Here is a 19,071-nt window from a genome sequence, read left to right on the forward strand (position 1 = left end):
ACCCGCTCCCAGTGCAGCTGCCCTGGCCTGGCTGGGCACAACGGGATGAGGGCACATCCCTGCCCTGCGGACAGGAGCAGGGGCAGGGGCAGGGCTTAGGGGCAGGAGCAGGGTCTCCATCTCCTTCCCCAGGGCTCGCCCACGGCCAGGCTCCCAGCGCCTCGCTCGGGTCTCAGCGGGTCCCATCCCGCGCACGGGGCTGCAGGGCCGGGGGTCCCCGCTGCGGGAGGGGGGATGCGGGAGGGGGGCGGGTGGGAGACCCCCAGGGGACCTCCGTGCGCTCCCCGAGCAGGGGCTGGGCAGGAGCCCCCCGGGTGCCGCAGCAGCGCTCCACGGAGCGGGGCCAACTTCTCGCTGGCCGGGGGCTAAGGATGCTGCCCCCAGACAACCCCCCCCCCGTAACCTCCATCCCTCCATCCCTTCCTCCGTCCCTCCCCGGCGATGCTCCGGGCCCCGCGCTCCGCCTCCCCGCGGGGCCGGGGCCGGGGCCGGGGCGGGCGGAGGGCGGGGAGGGGACCCGGGGCCGGGCGGGTCCCGCCGCCGCCCCGCTCCGAGCCGAGCCGAGCCGAGCCGCTCCGCCGCCCCTCCATGGCCCCGGCCGCGGCGGCGGCCCCCAGCGCCCGCCGCCCCCGGGGGACCGGCCCCGGCCCCGGCCCCGGTCCCGGTCCCGGTCCCGGTCCCGGTCCCGGTCCTGGTCCCGGTCCCGGTCCCGGCGGGAGGCGCAGGGCTCGGCGGCCGCGGGTGAGTGCGGGCTGGGGGCGGTGGGGAACGGGGCCGGGGAGTCGGGGGCAGCCGGGGGGGAACGGGGGGGACAGGGGAGAGCCGGGGGTACGGGCACGGAGGGGGCGCGGGGCGCACGGACGCACGGACAGGGGGCGCACAGACGGACGCGCGTCCCCCCTCCCCGGGCACTGGCACCCACGGGTGGGCACGGACACGCGTGGGAACGCTGAGACGAGGGGAGCAGGGTGCTTGGAGCAAGAGCAAGCACACACACACACACACTCACACACACACACGCACACTCACATGCTCACACGCACACTCACATGCTCACACACATGCTCACACTCACGTGCAAGCACGCACCCAGCCACGCACCCTTGCACACCCAGGAGCCAGGCAGGAGCGCCGGCTGGAGTACCCAAACCCCAGCACTTTTTTTTTGCAGTTCCCCGTCTCCTCGCAGAGGGGTTTACGTGAGGGCTGGTCACGGAGCTAATCCCCGCGCAGGATTTGATTTAGACACTCTAGAGAGGAGAAGTGGGTGGAAATTATCCCAGTAGCTCCCCGAGCTGGGGATCGGGAGGGCCTTTTGGCACCGGTGGCTGAGCCCGCTCGGAGGGGGGACCCGCGGCTGTCCTGTGTCGCTCCCAGGTGGGTTTTGATTCCTGCTCGTGAATTTGGGGATGGGGCTGCAGGGCAAAGCAAGGTAAAGCAGGGCACAGAGCAGGGAGGCGTGAGGTTTAGACTGCTGGAGACAAGAGGGATCCCAGCTGGGAACGCTTCGGGGAACTTCTCTCCGCCAGCCCTGCTTGCACGCAGCGAGGAGCGGGGTCCCTGGGTCGGGGGGGGATGGAGCGCGCCTGCCTGGAGCCGCTGGGGAGCTGGGTCTGTGCCTGCGAGCGTGGAGCACTTGGCAGCCCCCCGTCCCTTCCCTTCCTCCACCCTGGCAGGGATTTTCAGAGGCGCAGAAGGGAAGGTGCCAAATTCAGAAAGAGTTTGGTTCCAATTCCCTGGAAATCCCAGCCGAGGGGGTTTTTCCCTCCTTCCTTCTCTCTCGGCTGTGATGATTTTTGCAAGGTGCTTGGCTGCAGCCTTCTTCCCGTGCTCTGCCACCCTGCTCGGCTTCCCAAGGCAGGAATTCTCCCAGGAAATCCCTCTGAGCTCCCCACGCCTCCTCCCCCTTCAAGGAAGCAAAAAGCTGACATTAGAAATCCGTTCTCAGTTTAAATTTAGATGCCTGCATTATCTTGAATTTGGATTTATTAATTATTTGCATCTGGTTCATATCAAAAAGTTGAGCAATGCAGATGTCCTGATTTCAGAATGGGCTTGGAGGAGAGACACAAAACTCGCCTGCGTTTCTATTGTCTCATTAAACAATGGCCCGTCAGAAAGGGCCAGGAACTGCAGCCCCCTTCCAGGGGCCTGGCACGAGTTAAGCGGCCGTCCAAGTTGCGTGATCTCCTCGCCACGGGTGACTGCAGCTCATCTCCCAGCCGTGGAGATTAGTCTAATTAGCAGAGCAAATCTGGGTAAGGCAAGCTCTCGTAATTAGCAATCAGTTGGATGTTTCCACACACTTTCTTTGCCTGAGGGGCAGGGAGGAATTTAGCGGATGGCCCCGTTTCGGGAGCAGGGGGGGCCTTGGGAGAAGCCAAGGGGAACGGGGCCACGCGCCCGCGGGGACCCCTTTGGTTGGGGATTATTGAGCATGGGGCAGGGAGCAAAGGGGCCGAGCTGTGTCCCCAAAACTCTGCAGCACCCCCAGCCCAATGCCCTGCATCTCATTTCTGAGTGACATCGGTCACCTCCTGGTGAGGACGCCAGCAAGTGTCCTGCCCAGCCAGGCGTGTTGGGGACATCTCCGCCTGCGAGCGCTCGGTGCACCCTGTGCACCCCGTCCTTTAGCCTGGGGAGACAGGGGTGCAGAAGGAAAACAGGGATGTTTCAGCCTGGTGAGCTGTTGTCACCTTGGGGCCATGGACAGGTCACACCCGGGGTCTGCTGCTCTGCAGCAAAGGCTGCGGTGGAAACATTTCCGAAACTCGGTTAAAAGCCGGCGTGAGACCCCCCAGCCCGGGACTGGAGCTGTGATGATCCCTCCCGAGCTGTGATAATCTCAGAGTTACTGTGCCTGCCTGAAAGCTTCTGCGAGGGAGCTTAATTAATTACGATTGATTAACGGGTGTCCCCAACAAAAGCTGGAGCTGGAGAGCTGCTTTTTGTCCCTGTGCTGGGAGCGCGCCTGTGCTGCGGGCTCGATGCGGGGATTTACCTGCAGGGACCAAGCCTGGAGGAGGCTTTGCCCCGTTGGGCTGAGAGCTGCTGGTGAGGGCTGGGATGTTAAACAGGGCTTTCCTCTGCTGAGACACCCTCGTCATCTTTTTTTTTTTGCTGCTCTTCATCTTTTTTTCCTTCTGTCTGGACACCTTTAATGTGTAGCCAAAGGGGGAATTTGAAGTGGACTGAGAACGGAGGAAAGGAGGAGGGACGGGACTGCAGGCTGCAGCCAGGCTGGGGGCGAGTTCGTCATGCTGAGATTGCTGGGCCAAAGAGGGGAAAAAGCCGGCTAGAAATTTGGAGGCAGCGAGCTGGGGGTCCCCTTGCTGGGGAGAGGTCAGCTGCAAGTGAGAAGCCAGCAGAGCTCTGGGCCGGATCCTGCAAACTCCTGGGCACCACCAAGCACTGCTCGGGGAGAGCACGGCACCGGGGTGAAGGCTGCACGCGGTGCCCACGAGCCGTGCACACACCCAGGGACCGGGGCAGCTCCGTGGCACCGCGGGCCCCATCCTGCCTCCTGCCACGAGGCTGGGAGAGGGGAGCTGGTGTCGGGGCGCTGCTCCACGAGAGCCCCGTGCTGGGGCGGCGTTGGAGGTTACGGAGTTATTTTTAAGCGGCGCAGCTCGGTGCAGACTGTAATTACCACGCTCTCACCTTCGCCGTGGGTGGGGAAGCCGGGGCGGGCTGGCGCAGCTCGGCGCGTCCTCGCACCCACGGGTCTCAGCGGCCCGGGGCCCCCCGTGCGGCACGGGGGGGAGCTCAGCTTCAAGGGGCATCGGGATCTCGGGAGCTGGAAGCGATCTGAACCTGGTTTCATTTTAGCACGTGGCCGTGCGGAGAGGCTGAGCCGTGCCGCCGGGGCCCTTGGGTCTCACCCATCACCGCGGCTTTAAACGCGCTGGCGCTTTTCTGGGCACTTGGGTGATGGATTGCAACCTCGCCTCCTTCCAAAAATTGAGCGAGCAGCTTTAAAGTCACAATATTTCCAAAAAAAGAAATGGAAAAGGGAGGTGTTTGCTGTTTGTCAGTGATTTCCCAAGCTTTTGCTCCAGCCTGGGCTGCTTCCTTCCCTCTCCGTGCCCGCGGGGGACACTGGGGCTGTGTCAGCGCTGCTGGAAGCCGCTGCGCAGCCGGAGCACGCAGACCCTTCGGTCTCCCAGCCTACAACAGACAGCGGCAGAGCTCTGCACGAAGGCACGGATCCTGCCTTCCTCATCGGCCTGCCTCCCCGGTGTGTTTCGAGGAGCTGGGGGGGATGTTTTGGAGAAGCTTTGCAAGCCACGTGTGGAGAAAGCCTTGTGCAGCCGTCACCCTGCTGCATCTCCACGGGGCTGCCGGCCCCTTTGGCACGGCCCCGGGCTGGTTCTGCATGGCACCAGGCCCTCATCCTCTGTCCAGAGGGAGGTTTTGAGGCCAAATCTGCCTTTTTATGGACCACAGCATGCTGCAAATTAGCACAGGCAACACATACTCATAGGGCAGAGCATCCCAGGCACCCCAGCCGGAGGGACAGTACCCCAGGGGCTGCAGGTTTGCCCTCAGACACGTTGGGATTTAGCATCACATTTTTGGGACGTCTGCCTGCGAAGGAGGGATTGGGGGGAGGAGGGTGGAGCCAGCGATGTGCCTTCACGGTGGGGGGGATTAGAGAAATATTTGCGTTTATTTTAATGCCGGGCTTATTGCGGGGATTGGGAGCTTAGCCCCGAACCTGGCAGCACGGCAGCGGAGCCGTCAGCTCGCCCCATAACGTTAATGACATTTACATTTCCAAACCGCTGCTCCCCCGGGATGGGAACCCTTCCCAAACCACTGCTCAGCTCAGGCCTTAAGGAGGGAGGAGGCCGGCAGGGAGCGAGGCCACCAGTTGTCCCCTCGGAGGGACGGGGCTGTCCCCCCACCCTGGCAGTGCCACCAGGACCCTTGTCACTGCCCCCAGCCCCAACCCCACAGCAAATTAACCCTGGGGTGGGGGTGTCGGTGTCTGCGAGCTTCTGAATTTGATGCCAACGCTGGATTTTTTTTTTTTTTATTATATATTTTTTTTTTCCCCCTAAAGAGCTTATATAACCTTGGGGATTCTATTAATAAAAATAATGGTTTTGAACTCTGGGAACAACCATCTCCAGCAACGAGCAATTAAATGCTGCAACTTCTGCAAGCAGGCAGCTATCGGGCAGCGGGGAGATAAGGGGGCAGCCGCGGGGCCAGCAACGCCTCCGGCACCTGGGGAGGGGGCGAGGGGCTCTGGCAGGCTGCAGGGGGCTTCCCATGGGGGGGGTCACCCCCAGGGATGGGGTTCGGGGGGGGTGCAGGAGATAGTGAAGGAATTTGGTGTAAAGAGGCACGGCCGGGGCTCGCTGCCAGAAATAGGAGCTGGCTGCGTGCTCGTGGCAGGTCCAGGGCAGGGGCCGGGCACGCGGGGGGGTTGTGCCTTTATCCTTCCTCCCCCCAATCTTTGCACAGCTCTGGAATTTTAGGGTTTTGTTTGTTTGTTTGTTTTGTTTTCCATTTTTTTGAGCCCTAAGTTACCAGCAAGGCATGTAGCGTTTGACATGTAGCATTTGAGAGGTCGAATTTAGGATGGGACTTGGAGAAAGCTGGGGACCCTGAGCCAGGGTGCTCGAGGTGCACGAACACCTTTGGAGGTGTTTGAGTGCCCGCTTGTTTCCCCTGGGAATAAAACGTTTAAAACCTCATTTTACCATTTGGGGTGACCACTGTATTGGTGTAGCAGTGTTTATTGTCTTTTCTGCCTTGCGAGGCAGGATTATCAGCTTGTTTCAGAGAAGCATTTAAAATCTCACAGCAGCGAGCTGGGGTTTGGGCTCTTTTTGTTTGGGGCTGCGTTTTTTTTTGTTTTTTTTTTTAAATCTCCCTCATTCGAATTGTCACAGCTTGACAGCCTTGTGCCAGGAACACGCTGTCATCCTGAAACTCATATCTTTAATTCCCTTCCATGGGATGCTAATAACACCTTAAGATGATTAAGACTGGGAAAAAAAACCTCAGTATTTTATTTTCCTCCCGCCGGTGATGCTGTTTGCTGGCTCTCGCCTCTTCATTCATCTCAGGAAGCAAATGAGCCTGGTCACCTCCCCTCCCTGACCCCCTGCCCTTGCGTTCCCAATCAGTTTTACTTTCTGGCTTTCCATCGCGGTGCCGTCGGGCTGCTTTCATGGTTGTGCTGGAGCTGCTGCGGTGCCTGGAGCCTCCCCGTGCTGCTGCGGCTGATTCAGAGGCGCGGTGACCCCTGTCCCCCCCCCAGCACCCAGCCTTCCCATCCCAGCAAAGAGCCCGAACCCTTGCAGCGTAAATCCTGCCCAGGAGCAGCCCCCAGAAGAGGCAGGTGAACCTCTCCGACATTTAATTATCGGGGCTGGGCTGGTTGCCCCCAGCCCTACGCGGTGCTTGGCTCCTGTTGCAGCCCCCAAATCGCACCGGCTGCGTGCCACAAGGCTCTGGCCGAGCACAAATCTGGGGTGTGGGGTCTGCGGGGCCGGGGTGCTCGCTGTGGGGCCGGGGCACCTGCATGGCCAGGGCACGTTTGTGTCCCCTTGTTGTTTTGGGGTCACTTTGGCAGCAAGCAGAGCGAGCCAGGGAGCGGCTGCGGTGCGCGCAGGGCACCGTGATGCTGCTGCCCTGTCAAACCTTTGGTGTGGGGTTACTGGGATGGTTTGGGTGGCTTTGGAGAGCCGTTCTGTAGCTGCCCGTCTCCATGCCACAATTTCCCCACTGGGTTAATAAACAGCCCTTGCTGCTGCCACCCTTTTGCAGGTGCCATAGGTGTTGTCCTTGTGGTCCCCATCCTTCTGGTGCCCCCATAGTCACGGTGTCCCTTTGCCTCCCATGTTCTCAGCATCCCAGTGTCCCCATGTCCCCACCATCCCATGCATGTGGACCCCCCCCAGAACACTGAGTGACTTCTCCACCTCTTTTTCTCCCCTTCTCCCTTCCCCACCCTGCAGGAGGAGCGGCCGGGAGGGCGACGATGACTGCCGAGGGCGCCGAACCCAACGGCCCCGTGCGGGAGCCAGCGGCGGGGGGCACCAAACCGGCGGCCCCCCCAGCCCCAAAGCGGCGCCGAGGCCGAAGGCTGCGCCGCAAGTCCCCGCCGGAGGTGCAGGTGAAGGGGCAGCTCCGCATGCGCTCGCCGTCGGGAGCCTTCGTCATGGTGGGCATCTCGGTGGTCTTGGTGGGCATGACCATCGCCGTGGTGGGCTACTGGCCCCACCGGGGGCACGGGGGAGCTGGAGCCGGAGCGGGGAACGCCAGCAGCGCGGGGGACATGAGGAGGGAGGTGGCTGCCGGGCGCCCCGTGCCCCACAGCGAGAAGCTGAAGCTGATCGGCCCCGTCATCATGGGCATCGGGCTCTTCATCTTCATCTGCGCCAACACCATGCTCTACGAGAACAGGGACATGGAGACCCGCATGCTGATGCAGAAGGGGCTCTACTGCATGGCCACGGGGCTCCCCGAGGGGACCAACCCCGAGGACGCGGACAGCCCGCTGGCACCCAAGGCCAGCCCCGAGTGCTTGGAGGGCTGCTACGAGGTGGACCTGTCCCTGGGCAGCAAGTGGGCCGACTGCTACGGCCCCAACCGGCTGCAGACCACAGCTGAGCTCCTGCAGCGCCCGGGGGCCTCCCCGACCGCCTCCCTGCTCAGCCTCCACTCCGAGGGCACCCTCGGGCTCTCCTCGGCCGTCGGCGCCTTGGCGCTGCCCATCATCAAGCTCAACAACCGCTTGCTGGACGCAGCAACACGGGGGGCCAGGGGGCCGGTGGAGGCAGCCGAGCCCCCTGCCGAAGCCCCGCTGCCCCCCTGGGCTCTGCTGTCCCCCGGCGGCAGCAGCATCGCGCCCCGGGGCCAGGAGCACCGCGGTGGCCACGTCATCGTCACCGTGGAGGAAGGCTGCCCCGTGGCAGAGCTCGGCCCCGATGCTCAGCCCCACAACCCAGGGCACTCCAAGTCGCTGGATCTGGGCCGGCCGGGGGTGCTGCTGGTGGCTCCCATCAAGGACCGCAAAAATCGGAGCTGGCCCCGGCTCGACCACGTCACCCCAGGGGCTTATGCCAAACTGGAGAACCGGGGCGAGTCCTCGGACCGGCTGCTGGAGCCCAACGAGACCCCGCGCCGCGCCGAGCCCCGGCCCAGCTCCTGGGCAGTGGGGGTGGAGGGGGGCTCGCGGGTCTGACGGCCCCACAGGCTGCGGGGTCATGGTTTTTAAGCGGACATCACCACACCGAGGGGTCCCCAATCTCGGGGAGGGCCCCCGGGTTGGGACCTGTGCTCCTCCCTGCCTGCTCCTCTTCCTCAGCGGCTTCCTCCTGGATGCTCTCGGCCCTACAAGTCCTGCTGGTGGCTTTCCCGGAGGAGCCCTCGCTTTGACACCCAGCGCAGACCACGGGACGGGGACACGGGGTGGGCAAAGCCCCAGGGCACTTCATTGCACCGGGGCGAGGGTGGGGGCACCGGGGGGGTTCCCTCACCCAGCCCCAGTGAGAAATTTGCTTGAGCAGCGCACGCCAGCCCGGCCGGGCCATTAAATGTTCTCTCGATGCCATGCGGTGCCGCCTCGTCTCGCCCTCGGGGTGCTCGGGGTCGGGAGCGCAACGTCCCCATTGCTTCAGCCCCAGGTGTGCATGGGAATATTTGTGGATGGGGAGAGGTTTTTTTTACCCTGGAGAAATGTCACCGCTTCCCTGTGGCCATTTGGCCCATGCAAATCGCTGCTGTCCCTGGAAGTGCCAAGGTTTACCCCGCTGCGAGGTACAGAGCTGTGTCCGTGCTCCTTTGCAAAGCCTGGAGCTCTTGCTTTTCCCTAGGGACTGCCCAAGTGTCGGTACGGGTGGCATCTTCCAAAAATCAGAGGGGTTTTTTGTGTGCTTGGGCCACATTTCAGGATGTGAGCACTGCCACAGCCAAGGGTCGCGGGCACCGGTGTCCCAACACCTCGGCTGTGCTCAGAGCACGACTCGTTGTGGGAAGCCTCAGCCCTTTTTTTTCCTCCTCATCCTCACCCCAGCAGGGTGGGTGAGCAGAACAGTGCCAGGCCCGTGGGGTTTGTGCCCCTCTGGGGTCCTGCTGCCTCCTCCTGGGCTCAGCATCCTCCAGGGTGCTGAGTGGTGCTGCTGGATTCCCTCGTGTTATTTGGTGCCGTTTTGGCTCCTGGGGCCAGTGACGTGTGGGTGCCCGTGCCGGGATTTCAGGTCGGACAGCCACGCAGGGGGGGAGGCTCATGGAGGGGAAGAAGCATCTGCTGCTCCTTTTTCTCACAAATGAGCAATTTTTGCTCCAGCATTTCTTTCCCAACCCTTTCACGGTGCCTTTGCCATGCCCTGAATTACCCCAGGAAAGGAGCGGGGGGCGTCCCTCCTGTGTCCCCCTGGCTGCAGCCACCCAGCAGAGCTCACGGCCCTGGGCAGGGGGGACATGAGGAGGTGCCTGGTCCCAGCAGGAGGAGGCACCAGAGGTCCCAGAGGTCCCAGCAGTGCTCTGGCAGAGGCACAGGACGTGGGGTGGGACGTGGGGTGGGACACGGGGGGCACCGGGTGGGCGCCAGGCTGCAAAGCTTCCCCCTGCGCTCCCCTTTTCCCTTACGTGGGGACGAACTGGGGAGGATTTTTGCAGCATCCAGCACCGTGACCCATGCCTGATCCTGCCCTGGGTCCAGAGGCGAGCGGTGCTCAGCAGTGCCCGTCCTGCCCCGGGTCTCCAGCCCCTCACTGGAGGCAGCAGCGGGCGCCCCGGGGTGCTGAGGACGCGGCTGGGCCGGGAGCGCCGCTCGCCAGCGACTTGGGAGGCGCAGAAATGTGGCACCGCAGCTTGGGCTGGATCCCTGCCCTTTCCCATCCGGAGAACAAAGCCAGCCGTGGTGTGGAGCCGGGTGTCAATGCCTGAAATATGTTTTCTCTGTGTGAAATGTTTTTTGTTTTTTTTTCTTTTGATCCCGTCTCTGCTTCTCCTTCTGAAGCAAGCACAGAGCTTTGGACTCGGAGACTGCAGGGACAACGTCTTTCTCCAGACCAAGCCACCCCTGCAGAACATTTGGGCTTGGCAACTGCATATTCTGGAAAAAAAACAAAGACACATTGCCAGCACAATCGTCCCCAGCAGCTCTGGGGCAGAGCAACCCCATCCCGGCCGCTGGCTCTTGTCACAGCCCAGGAGCCCCTTTGTCACCACGCGGGGCTGGGCCAGCTTTGTGCAGCGCTGGGGACAGGGACAGGGCAGTGGGATGAGGGGACAGCAGGGTTGGAGCTGTCGCTTGTCCAAGCTTTCATCGGCTGGCACCTCGCCCCTCATTAGCGATAGCGCTTGGCACCAGGGCTGGGAAAAAGCAGATTAAAGCCTAAAGGATGCAAAGGACCGGTTTTAGACCAGTCAGGGTTTTTTTTCCCATGTTTCTTTTTCCCCCTTTGGAAATTTGGCATGGCTTGTTTCATTGCTTTTTTTTTTCTTTTACTTTTTAATTTGAATTTCCACCTTGTCTTTCAAACGCTTCACCCTCTCTTACCCCCTTTTGCTGCAAAGCACCCCTAAACCCTACATACACCTGCAGCGCGATGCCCCACGCTGCACGGGGACCCCCCGGGGGTGTCCCACACGGGCTCCCCCAGGGCTGCGGGGAAGCAGAAAGGGGCTCGGGGTTTGGGTTCCTGCAGCGCTGCCCCGGGGTTGCCCTGGCTGCGATCCCGGCTTTTACGCTGCCACTTAATCTCCAAACGATTTAGGCACGGGTTCAAGGCAATAAGCAAACAAACAAGAAGTCACCGAGGGGGCCTGCCCTGCAGCGGCAGCGCGGGGCCGTGCCAGGAGGCTGCAATGGTCTGAAAATAACTTTTCCTTCGCGTGGAAGCAGCCGCAGCCAAACTCAGTGGCGGGCCCAGGAGCCGCGCGTCGGAAAGCGGCAGCCAGAAACTCGAGGACAAACCCGGCCCTGGGTGGGTGCTGCGGGCTGGGCTCGGCTGCTGCTTCCTTCCCTCCTGGGCATCCATCCCCGACCAGGGCTGCCCCATGGAGGGGCAATTCCCAGCTGCAAAGGAGATGCTCCAAGTGCACAACTGCCCTCTTGGTTAACGCGGCACAGCGAGGAGCCCTGTGCTGTATCCCTGGGGAGCATCCCCTGCACGTCCCCCACCTCCATCTCTGCTTTGGGACCCAGCGTTGGTGTTTTCTTGCTGCAGCAGCGCTTCCCCATCCCCTTGTCACGAAGTTAACCCGTCCCGAAAGCCTCCTGCACTGCACAAGGTGATGCTGGGCGCTTCCTTCTTGCCCAGCCGTAATTTGGGACAAAAACGGACAAAACCTGGAAAAGAGGCTGGGGGAAAAGGCTGCGTTTTGTGCCCGGGAGCCCCCGGCTGGGCGGCATCGCCCACAGCTGCGCCCACCCCAGCACCCGGAGGTGCTCGGCTGCTGCCCACCCCCCTGCTGCCCTGGGGCTCGTCCGCAGCCATTCCCCCTCCTGCTCCTCTCCAAATGAAGCAACAACCACGACTGCCTGGCTGGTGAGTCCTTCCTATCTTTTTTTTTTTTTTTTTTAAAGAGATTTAAAGCCTATGCGAAGGAAAGCTCTCTGCTAGCAGCGGTGCACTTGTAGTACAGCCAGGGAATTCAAGTGCTGGTGCATTATTTAGGGAGAGTGCTGGGCTATAAATCTCCTTGTATAGGCACTGCGCAGGGAAGATAAACCGTGGGGCTTTGCGCACGGGGCTCGGGGCATCGCTTTGTGCACCGAGCAGTGGCGCGGTCCTTTTTGGAGCTGGAGCCCAAATCTCTGGGGCTGTGATTTGGAGCCCAGCAGGGAGCACTGCTCGTGCTGTGGGAGAACCGGGGGGAGGACAAAGCCGCTGCTGCACGCCCGGGACCCGTGGTGGTGGCACCGGGTGGCTCAGCCTCCCCCCATGAACCCACTCCCTACCACTTCCATCTCTTGCCAGATGCCCCCAGACCCAAAGTGCAGGGGGTGACCCCCATGGGGCCGGCAGTCGCAGCCCCTCCATCACCAAAGGGGATGCCCGTGGAGATGCCTGGCACGCAGGAGGCTGCACGCGGGGCTTTAAGGGCTGGAAACGTGGGTTTGGGGCAACCATTCCCAGCCCAGGACAGCCTGTCTGGGAAAGCTGGGTAGGTGTGTGGTGCTGTGCTGGCTCCCTCCTGGAGGACCCTTTATCCCCCACGGGATCATTAGCTCTGAGGGGTTCGTTAACTGCTCTGCTTCCTCATCGCCCCCTCCCCATGGTGCTGGAGGTCCCCGTCCAGCCACGTGTTATCGAATCCAAACACCCAGGCTTGGGTTGGAAACCAATTTATTTATCCTGGGGCTTGGGGGTTGTTTTCCCCAGCCTTTGGATCCCAAATACAAGATTTCCAGAATTCTGTGACCTAGAAAAGCTCCTTTTTGCTTTCCTTTACCCCGTAGAGTGTCCCACAGGAGAAAGGTCTGGTGGACCCAACCACCACAACCCTGTGGGTGCTGGAGCTGCACCTACACGGTGGGGACACCGAGGCTGCAAGGCTGGGGTCCCCAAATGTCACTTGGCCATACCCTGGTGGGGAGCGGCATGAGGAGCTCTGGGCACTGTGGGACAATCAGACCATTTTCCCAGCTCTGTGGGTTTTGGAGGAGAGATGGTGCTGGCGATGGAGCAGAGCAACTGGGCGGTACTGGTGTGCACTGGAGTGAGGCCTCCTGGAGCTGTTGGGGGCTTCCCTGGTGTTGGCTTGGTCCTGGGCGCTCTGCAGGGCCATGGAGATGCTCTGCGCCCCCAAATCTTGGGGGTGATGGAGAGAAGGGGGCCAGGGCATCACAAGGCCTTACACCCTGTGCCTCAGTTTCCCCAGCTATGGAGGGCAAGGCTCAGGGCTCGGCCCCACCAGCTCCTGCAGCTGCAGCTCCTCCACTTTTAGCCTTCAGAAGCCCAGCGGGGCACCCAGCAGGGCACGAAGGGCAGGCTTCCAGCCCTATCCCCCTTTGCAGTGATGTGGGTATCAGGGTGTGAGCCTGCCCCAGTGCCCTGGTTCTGGGCAGGGGAAGGGGCTGTGGGTCCTAAATGGGACCTAAATGGGTCCTAAATGGGACCCTGCAGAGCAGAGCAGGCCCTGAGAGCGGCCCCGACCCCGGCCCCGTGCCCTGACCCACGGGAAAGCAGCGGCTGCCACAGCCCCCGAAACCGAAGGCACAGCCTAAAAATATCCCAAGCTGGGGTGCGAGTGGGAACTTTCTGCTCCCAGTGGGACTGGGGCAGGGGCTGGGAGTGGGGGAGCGGCGCTTTTGGCTCCTCCAAATGGATGGGAGCCCCGAGACGGGGCCGTTCTCCTTGCTGTGGGGCCCCTGGGGGGCTCTGTTGTTGGGACGGGTTTGTTTTTCCCTTTTTATTTGCATCTCTTCAGATTTCCATGGTGTTTGTTTGCCTGTTGTTTTTCCCCCCCGCTTGCAACCAGGCAACAACACAGCGCAGGGCTTGGGCGAGCTCCCTGCCTTGGCGGGAGGGAAACTGAGGCAGGGGGCAAGAGCCCCGTCTCCAGGCCAAGTTTTAACTTCCCCAGCTGGATGCAATTCCAGGTTTTGCCAGTTTTGCCCCAAATTCTGAGCCCAATGCATCTCCTGGCTGGCAGCCCCATGAGGACAGGGGCGATGGGGGTGGGCTGGGTGCCGACTGCCCCCCGGCACCGTGCCGGCTCCTGGCTGCACCGTGCTGGGGGATTTGCTGCAGTCCTCTGCATCCCCCGCTCCTGGGATGGGGTTATTTAAGGAGCATTTTGGCGTGCTGCCATACACCGTGACCCTAATGGGGTTGGACAAAGCGAGGAGCCTGCGGCTGGAGCTCCGGGTGAACCAACGCGCGTCTCGGCTCTGCCTCGCTGCGCTCCCTAAGCCGAGGCACCCTGACACATCGTGGGGCAGCCAGCTCCAGCAGTGGCTGTTACCCAACTCCGTGGCTGGCTTCTACGGCTCCTTTTTTAATTCTGCCTCCAGCTCACTGCGATGTAAAACTTGGAGTGGCTTGAAAGCATCCTGGCCCCGCGGCCAAGCGCGCGCCGTCAGCACAGCGTGGCAGATTTGGGTGAGAGGTTTGACTTCACGGCCACGTTGCCACTCACGCTTGTGGCAATAGGGTTATGCAAACCTTTCCTGCCTGGTGGGGAAACTGAGGCACAGGGATGCAGCTTTGTGCCTGGTTAGGAGCCAGCAAAAGCAACCCCAGGCCCTGCGGGGAGCGCTCGGTGCTTGATCCCGCAGTGCCAGCCCCATCCCGCCTGCAGCAATGGGCTTTTGGGCTCTTCTTTGGGCTAGCGGCCAAGGTGCCCCGTCAGCATTCTTGTCAGTACATCTCTTGCTCCTAGAGAAAGCTGCTGCAGCCAGAAAAATGAGACAGGCCCCAAAAAATCATTATTAGCCACTACCCCTGCTCTGGTCCCATCACATTTGCTCTGGGTTTGGCAGCGGTCGCTTAGCAGAAGCTGTCACCTGCGCTCACCCCGAGCTCCATTGGCGGGTTTGATATTAAACGGTGATGTTTTAGTGAAAACGCTGATCCTTGGTGAGAACAGGCTCCGTTACAACCATTGTGCCCCAGCACGTGCCTGGCTGGGAGCTGCTCCAGCCGCCGGGAGCAGCCGCGGTGGGCACGGAGCGCGGGAGAGCTCTAGCGGCAGAGGGACGGCACCGGCCTGAACCTGGGGGGCAAGGGGCTGGAAAAGCAAATTGCCCCAGCTCTGGGCTGGGAACAGATTGCTGGACAAGGGGAGGAGGAAGAAGAAGGTTTTGGAGGCAGGGAGACGGTTTTGTTTGAAAATTTATTGAAAAATGCAATACAAGAAGCAATACTGAACACTTACGTCTGCCTAAATGCTACGGCCACTTTCCCTTTGATTTACTATGAAAGTTCAAAATAACAGCTCCCATCGCTATTAATCTATAAAGATTTGCCAATTTTAAAAGTCCCTATTTTTATAAAGAAGAATGTAAACAGCTAGCCTAGACAATTCACAATTGCCTTAAAAAAACTTTACAAAGCTCCTTCATATTCTCAACTAAATCTTTTTTTTTTTTTTTTTTTTTTTTTTACAAGTTTAATCTCTAAGGTCGGGGCACTACCACCTCTTAAGGTAATTGTACAATTAGGAAATCAGCAAACCACAGTTTATTAAAACCAGAAATCAGTCGGTCCTGTGATAACACCACTGTTGTTCAGAGCTTGCTGTGCGGCAGCCGGCGCTGCCCTTCCCGTTTAATGGATGCGACCAGGTCACGAGCTCCTCGCCTTCCTTTCTATAAAAACATTCATTCATATATAAATAGCTTCCATATAATGTATATTATACAATCAAGACAGTCTCCGGGTGAATTTGTAGAGTGGGAAGAGCTGGGAACGTTCATAAAAATAGACCTTACCGGGTTGTTTTGTCCCTGGGACTAACGCAGCGCACCAGGAGCCAAGTTCTTAAAAGCGCGGTGTAGGAGGAGGGGGTGCCTGGGGGCAGCAGCTGCCGGGAGCTTTTCTCTTCTGCCCAGGCTCTGTCCAGCTGGGCTGGGGTGGCTGTGGGAGAGGTTCCCCCCTGCCATGGGGTCAGATCCGGGGAAAATGTCAGGGAAATGTTGGCTGATGCCCAACGAGCATGGCTAAAGGCTGCTCCAGCGAGCGCACTCGCCCCAAGGAGGACCCCGGGGCCAACTGGTTTGGAACAGGCGAGGAAAGCAGGAACTTAAAAGGGGGGAGCGTGAGTGCGAGCAACGTGGAAACAGCCACCCAAAATCCAAGAAGAAAAAAAATAGAAAAAAAGGGTTATTCTATTCTATGCCCACTTAAAAAAGGGGCATGCGCAGCCACGGTAAGCACACATTCCTGCAGCCCTTTGGGTAAGGAGCTGCCGCTGGTGGCAGTGGGTTTTGCAGCCTAGAAAGCTCCCATGTGGGGTGCTTTGCTCTGGTCAGGGCTCAGGACCCCCAGCTGAACACCAAGGGCCAAGCATCAGCCGTGCCCCACGTCCCCCTAAATGCTTGTGCCTGCCAAGTGCCTTTAAGTGCTACGGACAAATTTAATTCACCCCTGGCTTTGTCTGGGAGAGCTCAGAAATCCTCTTAATGGCTGCTCTGCCCTTCACTGCCCATTTACCCATCAGTGAGCAGCTACGGGGTGAGAAGGAAGGAGCGAGTGGCAAAAAATAAAATAAAATCCTAGAAAATGGGCATCACCAGACAGCTGCGCAGTGCGAAGGGTGTTTAAGGCAAGTGTTACCCAACTACATCCAGGACAGAGCAGAGACACTGACCTAGTAAAGGGTCTGTGGTGCAGGAAAGGAAGCAGAGGGCTGTGCAGGCATGAAGAGGAAGACGTGATCTCCCCCCTGCAGCAGTGGAGCACTGGGCTCCCTAATTCCTGCTGCTTGGGGTGCTCGCAGCGAGGAGAAGGTGCCTGCACGCAGAGGCAGAGCAGTGCAGGAGGGCACCGAGCCCCCCGCGCAGCCACCAGGATGGGAAGGCTGCAGGCCCAGGGGCACCCGCGACCAGCAAGGTTCAAGGAAAGCAAAAATCCAGCAGCTCCAGTGTTTTCAGCATGGGCTCCAGTCAATACTGACAGCTTAATTAAAATTGCACCTGAACCTGAGAAGCTACACTCAGCCACAGTGTAGTTCGAAGGCTGTTTTTTTGGCTAAACAGCAAGTCCTTGCAGCCTGAGCTAAATCCAGTGACTTCTGAAAGAAATTATTCAAATTTAAAATAGCAGAGAGCTTTTTTTATTGCCATTTTCTTCCCGTCCTCGACTGAGGAGCAGCAGCGAAGCACTCCACGCCCTCAGCTACCAATGTGCCACACTACATAAAAAAATAAAATAATCACAACCTCAAAGTCTTCACAAGTGTCTGGGCAGACTTTACAATTTTTTTCCTTTTCTTTTTAAGTGCTGGAAGGAGAAACCAGGGCATGCCCACGAAGCTCAGGAAGCAGCAGCGAGCGCTCAGCCCCGGAGCAGTGGAGGGAAGCGCACCCAGCCCGAGGGGCAGGCGGGGAGAAGCGGTGAGTTTTGGGGTCATCGCCACCTGGCTGGTGACAGCCCCCGCAGGACACTCCAGCAGTGACTGCAGGAAGAGGCCATGATGTGGATTTGTGTGGTTCAGATGGCTGGAGTGTCAACTAAACAAGCACTATGCACTTTTTTTTTTTCCTTTTTTTTAAAAAAAAAAGACGTTTTGTATGTGGTCTGTAAGCTAAGCCCAAAGATGCAGATGCCAGCCCTGGTATTTCATTCCAGCAAGGCGGTCACAAATCCAAACGAAGTACAGACCCTTAAACCAAGAGGGGGTGTCAGCACTTCCCACGTGTGCTGGATTGGCTTTATCACAACCAGCAACACCTGACACCTCCCAGTTGCTTGTTCAGCCTCTCCACATACAGCTTGCAGGCCTAGGGAAGGATTGTCTAAAGGATTTTAAATTAAATGGTAGTAGGATATAACACCTTGCCCTGATATATGGGTAATGTGTTTAGCTTTAAATAAGCACTGGCAAGGGGGAGAAAAAAAAAAACACCCAACCCATGACTTACACACAAAAAAAACACATTTAAAAATCAACAAAATTAACACCAACAAGTGAAAAACTATGACACTGAAAAAACTCAGTTACTGTGAATGCTGCATAAGCCTACCTTAATAGCATTCAGAGTCCAAACACCTTAAACACACACTTCTAAGGGCGTTTTAATATAATGGCATCTACAAAACACAAACAGGCAGAGATGCACAGGAGGAAGGTGAGGTGCCTATCACAGTCCCCTTAAAGCTCTAGAATTCACAGTATAAGATACTCGAAGCAACTTCCAGTATTCCTTAAATCTAGCCAACTATTAATTTGTGTGCATATGCTACACCACACAACCCTACTGCGTTCAAACATCGGGGTCCGAAACCCAAAGGTAAGGAAACTCAAAGTGAAGGTAGAAGCTCTGGGTGCCCCCGTATCCCGGCTGGAGTCTCAAACTCCCTAGAGCTAAAAATCAAGAGGCAAGTGGAAATGCTGCACAAACTCAAGTCCGACCTTTTAAACTGACTCTTCTGGCAGAAGGACCCATTGCTTTATGAACACGAGCACAGATTCTGCGCTCGGGCTATGTGTTGGTGTGGCTTATCTCCATTATACCTGACAAGGCTGAGGGAATAAGACTTAAAAACAAAAGGAACACAAAACCAACCCTTTGAGCCCTGCAGTTCATGTTTGGGCCTGTATCTGAAGAGGCTATGCGTGAGAGGGAATGCAAAATTGAAAACCTGTAAAAAATATTCAGTACAGTTAGAAATATGGCATACTGTTTGTCACAATATATATATATAAAAGAACTATATCCAAGAGGATCCAGTGGATTCTGGAAAATCACAAGTAAAATGTCAAAGCGCAACTCCTAATAAATGATATGAATGTTCAGTCTCTGAGTGTAAAGTCTTGTAAATCCGAGGTCTTTGTGCTCCAGGTAGTTTTTCTGTAGTTTTGCTGGGTTTCTTTTTCCTGGTGTTGTCTGGAAGGAACGCTTCCTAGGAAGAGAAACACAGTAAGTTACAGCTTCTAGCAACCAACTCTCTGTGAAAGAGCTGAACACACTTCCCTGAAGCCATCGGAGAGCTGGGAACAAAAGATGGGCCACTGCCAGTGGCACAGAGGCCAGGCTCAGCGCCCTTCCCCAAAGGGCTAATGTTGAGAGCTGCAGCTCCAGGAGCCCTTAGAAAACCCCTGTCATTTTTGTTAGAGTTTGTAGAGAGTTAAAAGGTGAAACCACAGTGCCTGTTAAATGACTTGCTCTTTCCTCTCGCCTAACTTGTTCCCGTTCCACTTCCCAAGCCTGCGAGCAGCAGCTTTATCTGCACAAGGGCACCACTACCACGGGCACACAGATGGAGCTGGAGTCCCCAGACTCTTTCCCCAAACCACCAAGCTGCAAAGTGACCTTCAGAGCACGTCAGGAGCAGCAGGATGGGGTGGCCCCACTGCCCGGAGCTGACACGGGCAGGCTGTGACAGACAGGGTGCAGGTATTGGAGGTGGCCGGTGAGATCCAGCAGCCTCATCA

At 58.6% G+C, this 19,071-nt stretch overlaps 2 protein-coding genes across 30 annotated transcripts in view; one reads left to right on the forward strand and one right to left on the reverse strand.

Annotated features, from left to right (window-relative positions):
- Nucleotides 1-431: 431 nt before the first annotated feature.
- On the forward strand, nucleotides 432-17,611 carry TMEM200B (transmembrane protein 200B). 3 transcript variants are annotated; one of them, XR_011089370.1, is made up of 2 exons: nucleotides 432-741; nucleotides 16,915-17,611. XR_011089370.1 is itself a non-coding variant. In XM_068657978.1 (2 exons), exon 2 carries the CDS (start codon nucleotides 6,998-7,000, stop codon nucleotides 8,201-8,203), a length of 1,206 nt encoding a protein of 401 aa, XP_068514079.1. In that variant the 5' UTR covers nucleotides 496-741; nucleotides 6,975-6,997; the 3' UTR covers nucleotides 8,204-8,572. The 3 variants fall into 3 exon arrangements, 2 of the variants coding, with proteins under 2 accessions (XP_068514079.1, XP_068514080.1); XM_068657978.1 differs by lacking the exon at nucleotides 16,915-17,611 and adding an exon at nucleotides 6,975-8,572 and having other exon boundaries at nucleotides 496-741; XM_068657979.1 differs by lacking the exons at nucleotides 432-741; nucleotides 16,915-17,611 and adding exons at nucleotides 1,358-1,377; nucleotides 6,975-8,572.
- The window catches only part of EPB41 (erythrocyte membrane protein band 4.1), a 78,284-nt gene continuing 74,002 nt past the window's right edge, over nucleotides 14,790-19,071 (reverse strand). For 26 of the 27 annotated variants that reach the window (XM_068657949.1, XM_068657960.1, XM_068657959.1 and 23 more), the window contains one exon: nucleotides 14,790-18,539. The gene's annotated coding sequence lies outside the window, so the exon portion shown is untranslated. The remainder of the gene's footprint in view (nucleotides 18,540-19,071) is intronic. The other variant, XM_068657950.1, reaches the window with a different exon arrangement.

The sequence above is a fragment of the Anas acuta genome, chromosome 21 (assembly GCF_963932015.1).
Source record: "Anas acuta chromosome 21, bAnaAcu1.1, whole genome shotgun sequence".
NCBI classification, from domain to species: domain Eukaryota; kingdom Metazoa; phylum Chordata; class Aves; order Anseriformes; family Anatidae; genus Anas; species Anas acuta.

What these genes read in the sequence shown, in the direction of transcription:
- TMEM200B (XM_068657978.1), top strand. Translation starts at nt 6,998, where the DNA reads ATGACTGCCGAGGGCGCCGAACCCAACGGCCCCGTGCGGGAGCCAGCG.